Source organism: Tigriopus californicus, chromosome 6 (assembly GCF_007210705.1).
Source record: "Tigriopus californicus strain San Diego chromosome 6, Tcal_SD_v2.1, whole genome shotgun sequence".
Taxonomy (NCBI): Eukaryota; Metazoa; Arthropoda; class Copepoda; order Harpacticoida; family Harpacticidae; genus Tigriopus; species Tigriopus californicus.
The window spans coordinates 3,669,143-3,677,536 of NC_081445.1; the positions used below are offsets into that span (position 1 = coordinate 3,669,143).

Genomic DNA, 8,394 nt, shown 5'->3' on the forward strand with positions numbered 1-8,394 from the left:
TTCCTTACCGCTACCGGGATTAGAATCCCAACAGCTCAAGACGAGAAGATTATTCATTTTACTTGATTTTTATTCATAAATATTACTTGATCGACCAACGAATTGGAATTGGCTGATCTGGCTAATCCTTGAATATAAGGTTGATACGGAATTTTAGTCAATAAACTTATTCATGGACGTAGTGTAGCGGTTAGCGCAGTTTCCCAATACGAGAGCTCTCTCATATCCTTAATGTTCCTGGAAAAACATCTTTGGGCCTGCTCGAGCTTTTGCAAACCTGCTGAACTCATGGGAGCCCAAATGGGTTGAAGCATATTCAAGATGTGGTTGAACAATCGACTTGTACAGAGTTAGCATCGTGATGCTATCTCTGGACTTAAACGTGCGATATATTAAAAACTAAATTGAGCGTGTTTTTCTTGACGTAGCATTTTTTTATGGATATATTAAATGTACAAAGTAACCAAAACCAGCACTATCAATATTCATCATTTCAATATGAGTTTTCAATCGATGAAATATCTTCTATAGATATCTGTTTGCCTTAACGCCATTCAGGCTATTGTGAGCCGATTTGAAAAGGTTTTGAAATTAGGAAAACATTTGCTTAACATAAACACCGATATAAAAGGGGCGATTGCCACTCAAATGCATTAGTCTCTAATAAGAAAAATTGCCAATATTTCACTTCAGGTTTTGGAAGAAGGTGCTGAATATGCAGTCCATTCAACTTGGGATCATGTTTATTGCGTTCCTTTTACGGTCCTGTTCTTCTCAGTAAGATTTTATATTCTCTTTTGTGAACGATAGTCATATTTGTTTACAAAATTAAATATATTGCCAAGACGACGTATGTTTCCCTTGGAACCGACCTTGAGAGTCCTAAGTTATTGCCGTAATAGAAAATATTGATCCAATGGAAATATTTCATCTCCATGGATCCAGTTTTATGTTTTTAGTTTCAATTTATTGGCTTGCCTCCAATTTGGAATTGAAAACATTTCCAAAAATGCTACTAGCTCTCTCCAAAAGCGTGGAGATTCTGAGGACTTCAAGAGCTGAGGGCAGAATAAAAATAAATGTTTTAATGAACTACCTAGACCTAAAAGTGAGCTTCGTGATTCATCTTTTCGTCAAATATCTGTGCGTCATTTGTTTAGGGTTGACTTTGATGCCAATTCTTTCGTCGAACCTGTTGCTTCTACTGAAATTGGTCGATTTTGCCAAAACGCAATTTTCATCTCTTGCCAACAAGTGAACGTGGACCTGAGCGCAATTCGAAGTGGCAACACCCTGACTCTTCCCGAAGGAACCCAAGTCCAACAAAAGAGCCTTTTTCCTGGTATTTCTTTAACTTCGTGATAAGATGAGAAAGCCAGTCTAGTAATTAATTACTCGCAAAACCTTTTAGGATCTGAAAACAATTTGGTCACGGCATTTTATGACTCCCAAGACCAGAAGGCGTCCTTGACCATCACATTCAGCCAGGACCCTGATACGGTGCGTGTATCTGGCGTTATCCGGGTCGAGGATAAGGTTTTCAATTTGGTTCGTTGCTCATTGAACAACCATGCTTGCGTTGCCTTGGTTGAAGAGGAGGTCAAACATCTTGAAGATTCGGGGCATGAACTCGAGGATTTAGAGGTTAGCTGAGGGTGCCATACACTTTTCGAAATGTTTCCTCTCTGTTTCCGAGTACTTGCGATATATGACTGTCTGTATTTAACCTTCTCTCCTGTTCAGGTACCGCTTGAAAGACCCGTTGATCGTTCTACGGGAACGTATCAAACCGATAGTGATGGGAACATCATAGCCACTGTGAAGGTGTACTTCACTCTTGAGTTTGCTAAAATAGAGCTGGATATTGTTGGCTATGTCAATAACATGATAGCCACCGCCAATGTTGGTTATATGAACTCAAACATCCCATTTCGATTGCAACTTTGGTGCGTTGAGCTCCTGGAAGGAGTCGACGAGAGTCTCCTGATGCCGCAACTTTTGCCAACCCTGACCACAATCAAAGGAGACGTTACTACTCTGCTTGACTCTGCAGACTTTGCTTTCGTTCTATTAGGTGAACGTACAGACTATTGCGGTAGAGCATACATTGGATCTTTGGCCTTGCCCATAAGTATTGCTCAACATTCTTGCGCAATAAATAGCTTTTCTTTCGGTCATGAAATTGGCCACAACTTTGGCTGCAGGCACAACCGAGAGTCGTACCAGACTGGTAGCAGTCTTCCTGGTTATGCTTTTGGTTATTACTTCGCCAATGCACCATTCAGAACGGTCCTCGGGTAATACCAGTAACAGGAATGCACATACCGCAATTGTTCACTAGCTAAGAATGTCCACCACATTCATCACTTGCAGAAAATTGGTTAGCGGTCGCACTCGAATTAATTACTTCTCTAACCCGAACGTGAGTTACCAAGGCCATTCTACTGGAACCAATGCCTCGGATTGTGCCCGACAGATCTTGGAAAATAGAATTGCATATGCCAGCATTGGATCCGAGAGTCAAACATGTGGTACGTGAGTCAAAAACATACCCAAAACGAACCAAATGAATGTGGTATCCGTGAATCAGTCATTGCCCAAATTTTAGACAAAGCCCGACTCAAATTGAAATTTTCAATTGTGTTTTAATAGTGACGGCAACTATTGATGGAGGATGGACTGAATGGTCAGAATGGTCCTGCCCAGCTGGTTGTGGCCAATCGGCTGCCAGCCAAAGAACCCGGGACTGTATCAACCCACCCCCATTGAACGGAGGCTCCATTTGCCAAGGACCTGACTTTGAAATGGTGAACGCCCCTTGCTCTATGCCAAATGCTTGTAATTGCACCAATCTACGCGACAATTCATATTGTGAGGGATTTTCATGGGCTTGTCAATCAACTCCAAGTAATGTCGCCATTATGTTAAAAAATTGTCGAGACACGTGTAACTTTTGCATTGATGGTAAGAGACAATTTTGCAAGGGTGTGGGTGAATAGCTCTAGGGAATACATTTTTATCCCACTTCTTGCCAATACAGGCATTGATGGACAATGGTCTGTGTGGTCTGATGACTGGTCTGAGTGCAATTGCGCCACAGGGACACGTTCTCGCAAGCGGGTCTGCAACAATCCCGCTCCATTCCAATCCGGACTCTATTGCCTTGGAAATGACACTCAAACCGAGGCATGCACGGGAACCAATTGCTCTACCTGGTCTACCTGGGGCGAATGGGGTGATTGTCAGTGGCCTTGTGGAGACTCCTTTCGTAATCGGACGCGATCTTGCTCGACCACGGAATCCAATTGCCAAGGGTCCTCAATGGAAGCAAAGGCGTGCAATGAAGCTCCTTGTGATCCCGGTAAGTTTCCAAATTGAAACTTGATCAGAAACTTACTGACCTATTTGAAAAGGGCGGTTTTCACATAAATTTTGCTAGCAAATTGCTTTTCGACAAACCGCCAGGAATATGTTGAAGGCAACAATGAAATGCCATTTTGACTTATACTTCAGATTGCCATGATACTTATGGATGGCAATGGGGAAGATGTGAAGGAATTGCTCTCAGGAATTGGTGCTCTCATTTCGAAAGTACTTGCCACAGGACTTGTGGCTCATGTCTCTGGGGTGAGAGCACTTTGAAATAGACCCTTTCTGCCGTTTCAAGCGATCATTTCCTGCCTTGCAGCTCGTCCTCAATGCATCGACTTTTTTTCTAATTGTGAAGACGCAGCGAATCCAACAGCTTGCGCTGGAGACCTGGGGACTTCCATGGATAGCGGTTGCAGGGACAGTTGCGGCCTATGCCCGGGTAATGCAACTTTCAGTTTATAATTTCTTCCTTATGTCGACTTGCTGATCACCCTTGGTGGACTTGTTCAATAGTAAACGGTGGATGGTCGAACTGGGAGGAGGCAGGACCTTGCACCGATGGAACCCGTCTCATGACCCGGACTTGTACTAACCCTGCCCCGGCTCATGAAGGAGATTTCTGCCTCGGGAATAGCACGTCAATTGTACCATGTGCAACTTAAGGATAGAAGGTTATATAAAGCAATAAAGTGACAGCATGCCACGTACAAGCTTCTGCTTCATCTCGGAATAGAAAGGGGATTGACCCTGAATTAAAAGGAAGAGGGAGAAACATGATTTCCTCACGGAATTGGGACACAATTGGTTTAATAATCGGATATATTCACAGAAAACTTATGTTATTTCATATTGCTTGGGGTTTGGGGCGGTAAAGTCGTTAAACAACTGACATGTAAGCTTTACCAAGCTGAAATAATTCCTGTTTTGGAGCTCGCTGAGAACGGTCGCATTTTAGCTTGCTGCTGTTCTTATCTTCCAAGAATTTCGAACCAATCTGTGACTTCCTCTGTTGCTCCTTGGTTGTTGTACATCTGTAGTGTTCGTGGTGTATGTGTGTGGGTGAATGAATGGGAATTGCCATTCATTCACTCAATTAGGTTTGGTTTTTCACGGCTCTTTGGTAAGACGTAATTACTTTAAAACCTAAAAAGTTTATTGCTCGTTTATGTTTAGCTTTAGCAGTTTCTCTCTGATTTGCATTGTAGTATTTCTGGTTTCAAATCGTTGTGTAGTTCTTTAGTTCAATTGTATTAGTCCTTTACAGTAAGAATTTATTTTTCATTAGTGTATTGATTTCATTTTGTGTTAGACCAGTGTGTTTTGTGGTTATTTCTGTGTTTTGTGTTGTTTTCCTAGTTTACATATCTTCTTGGTTCCTTGCTTTTCTCTGTCCCTTACTTCATGTTTGCTATCTCCATCTTAGATTTGTATGTTTTATTTGATGTGAAGTAGTTCATTCCTATTTTGCTTCGTTGCCCTGTATCTCAAGACAAGATGGCAAAGCCTTTCAGTTTTTTTTCTTCTCTTTTTCTTGGCCTGTTGACTTTGTTACTAATAGATAGTTCCTCCTGCATTCATGATGGAAGCTGTTTTTGGAAAAGTCAGAAAAGAGGCTAGCTAGATAATGTTTGAACTTGGTCTTAGCTGGGAAGGATCCATCCATGGTCAATAAGCCGTTTATCATAGAGATGTAATACCAATTTGACCAATGTAGAGGTTGAAGTCGTAGCCCCTCTTGAAAAAGAGCAGGAAAAAGCATTGCAGAGAAAACAGTCTGCCCTGTTTACCGGAAGCAGCCTTGTCCCGAAGAAGGAAAAGGCTGTCAGTTTGACCACCCTAAATGGTGTCAAAAACTTCTCAAGTTCGGCCTTGAAGTACAATGGGAAGAAGGGATGTTCAAAAGTAGATTGCCCTTTTTTCCCACCTGTACATGTGCCGTCAGTCCATGAGACTTAAGACGTGATTTAATGTACCGTGTCCCCCCGTCCCCCGGGACGCAAAGAAAGGCGAGAAATAGGATAGCTCAATTTCGTAGTTTTAGAGCACCCTATTCCTAAACCTACTCACACCCCACCCCCCTTCCCCATTTAACTTTCTCCCTCCCTCTCTCCGACTTCCCTCCTCATCCTTCAAATACCCAACCCACCCTTTTCCTATTAACACTCTTCTCCCTAATATTCCTTGCCCCACCCCTATTCCCAAAATACGTTCCTATTCAAATGTAGCTGCCCAACCCATTTCCCAAACTCAACCATCCCCATTAGCTCATGCTTTGCCTCCAGTGGAACGTAGCTTTGGTGATAAGAGGGATTTTTTACGGTTGTGAGAGGATGGTCCAAGATCTTGTGAACTTGGTGCGTCAAAAGAGAGGTCCGTAAAGGGGCTATATTTGAACGTGAATTGTCTGAGTTCGAAAAAAGACAGCATAAAAGTTAAGATCGTAGAAAAACTAGCCGTTGAGAAAGAGATTTCATTCATCTCTATCACAGAAACCTGGCTTCGGCCAGAGGTCTTAGATGAAGAACTAATCATAGTTGGTTGCAACTTAGTTCGTTGTGATACGCCCTGATAAGCCTATATTCCCACGTGGGGTGTATGCCTTTATGTTATGTTTCACATCAGTCATGTACAAATGTCGAATGGAGAAGTAGAGGTCTTGGTTTGTCATATCCGAAGGCTTGAGCTGTCTATTGTAACAATATATAGGCCCCCTTCTTGTTCAGTAAGCTCCTTTATGTAAGCTCTCCAATTCACTGAAGAAATTATCTTCAGATGTCACGTGTCAAACGGAGCAGTAGCCACGGAGCTTGATTTGTCACCTCCAAGGTCTTGATTTGTCGATTGTTACAATGTATAGGCCACCCACTTGTCCAGTAAGCTTGTTCTTGTCAGCTCTCAAATTCACCGGAAATGAGTTAGACCAGTCAGTTCGCTCAAAAGTTTTGTTTGTAGGGGACTTTAATTTTCCGGCTAGCGTTCTTGAGTGGGAGCTTAGTCCTGATGGGTATATTCCCATTTCGAAATCGACATCTCAGTCATTTCAAAATCTGGAAGAATTTGAGATCTTGCGCAGTTTCTCTCATCATGTAAGTGTAGCCACCAGAGCAAATAACGTTCTAGACTTGATCTTTTCCAATGACCCTGATCTGATCCAGTATGTCCATGTGACACCTAGTAATCTGTCAAATTATCATATTCTTGTGATAGGGTCGACCATAACTCAAATGCCGGCGTGCTCTCAGTAAAACCGACCAAAAAGGTCGGTCTGGCTAAGTTCAAGTGCAAAGATGAACACTGGCCGTTGACTATGGAAAGATTAGAGGACCTATATGTGGTTTCAATTTTGAAACATGAATTGTCCATCAATGCAGCCATTGAAATTTTAGCTTCAGTTTTTAAGGAAGTTTGCTCCAGTCTGGCAAGCTCTGAATGTGTTTCGAAAGGTGGTAAGTAGACAAAACTTTCAAAATATTGGAAGACTTTATTCAAAAAGAGTTGCAAACTAGCAAAAAGGCAGAAGAACACTTCGAATCCAGTAATTGTGGGTAGTCTCCAAAAAAAGTTGGACGTAGTTCATGGTAAGATTAAGGCCTCCATCGAATATGACCAGTTACAAACTGAGAGCAAGGTGGTTCAGGAGGTCAGGTCGAATCCGAAGGTTTTTTTTCTCATGCAAACTCTAAGACAAAAATGAAACACTCTGTTGGGCCTTTTGAGGTTGATGGGGCAGCCATTAGCAATGTAGAAACTATGGCTAACATGCTTGGAGATCAGTTCTCTAGTGTGTTTTCAACCCCACTGAGTTCGGAAGCAACAGCTCATTGCTCTGAAGATGAGTCTGTTGAGATTGACATGGTTAGTCAAGCTGAGCGTTTAGATGATCTTGTAGTCACAGATCAAGATGCTTTAGAGGCCATAAGGGACTTGAGGCTTTCCAGCTCTCCTGGTCCTGATGGTGTGAGATCTCAATTTCGGATGAGATGCTCGCTGGTTCTTGCTCCTGTTTTCTTGTACTTGGTGCGTTGCATCTTGGATCAGGACAAGTTTCCATCTTCACTAAAGTTAGCACACGTTGTTCCAATTTTTAAAGGGGGAGATAAGTCGCTCCCCAGTAACTATAGGCCGCTTTCTCTCACTTCGCACATTTCAAAGGTGTTTGAGAAGATCATGAAGTCCAAGCTTGTTGAATTTCTTTAGGTCAATGAAGTCGTTCCTCCTAGCCAGCACGAGTTCCGAGCATATTTTAGCACGGTTTCCCAACTGATTGAGCATTTAAACCAAGTCATTGTGGGACTGGAAAGAAAACGAGTCAGTAGATGTTGTCTATCTTAATTTTGGCAAGGCCTTTGATAAGGTAGATCATGGCCTTTTGTTGAATAGACTTCATGACATTAGGATCCAAGGCAAGGTTCTCAATTGGATAAGAAGTTTCATTCAGGATAGGAAGCAAATTGTTAAGGTCGCGGGATCCCTTAGTAACATACATAATGTTAAATCGGGTGTTCCTCAGGGTTTCATTTTGTATCCTCTCCTTTTCACCATCTTCATTGATCCGCTTCAGAAGCTTGGTAGAAGTAATGTCAGTATCTCTTCCTATGTTGATAATGCAAAATGGGTAGTTGGTAGGAATGGTCAGAACTCAGGTAGTTTGGTATAGGTCCTAAATCAAATCTACTCCTGGATTGCTGAGCATGATAAGGCCTTACATGGAATAATGTTCCGTTCAATGACATTTGGGTCAACGCCATCAAAAACTCGCTTGTAGAAAATGGACATAAAATTGTCAAGCAGGTTTAGTCCATGAAGGATTTAGGTGAATGTAATCTTCCAAACTAATGGAAATTTCGATGAGCCCTCCTTTTTATACTATTAGTTGCCCAGCTTCAAAGGATTAGTATTACTGTCAGGCTTTCTTCCTATGCTGACGATACAAAGTTGGTTTCTGGTAGGGATGGCTAAGATTCCACTATCCTTGCAAAAAAACTAGAAATAATCCATTCTTGGGTTGCTGAGGGTAACATG

The 8,394-nt window shown here is 42.1% G+C and overlaps 1 protein-coding gene across 1 annotated transcript; it reads left to right on the top strand.

Moving 5' to 3' along the window:
- Positions 1-655: 655 nt before the first annotated feature.
- Positions 656-4,082, top strand: LOC131881713 (uncharacterized). The gene is made up of 10 exons (XM_059228657.1): positions 656-777; positions 1,161-1,342; positions 1,412-1,644; positions 1,744-2,297; positions 2,374-2,531; positions 2,653-2,964; positions 3,041-3,361; positions 3,514-3,627; positions 3,689-3,811; positions 3,886-4,082. Exons 1-10 carry the CDS (start codon positions 716-718, stop codon positions 4,032-4,034), a joined length of 2,208 nt encoding a protein of 735 aa, XP_059084640.1. The 5' UTR covers positions 656-715; the 3' UTR covers positions 4,035-4,082.
- The last annotated feature ends 4,312 nt before the right edge of the window (positions 4,083-8,394 follow it).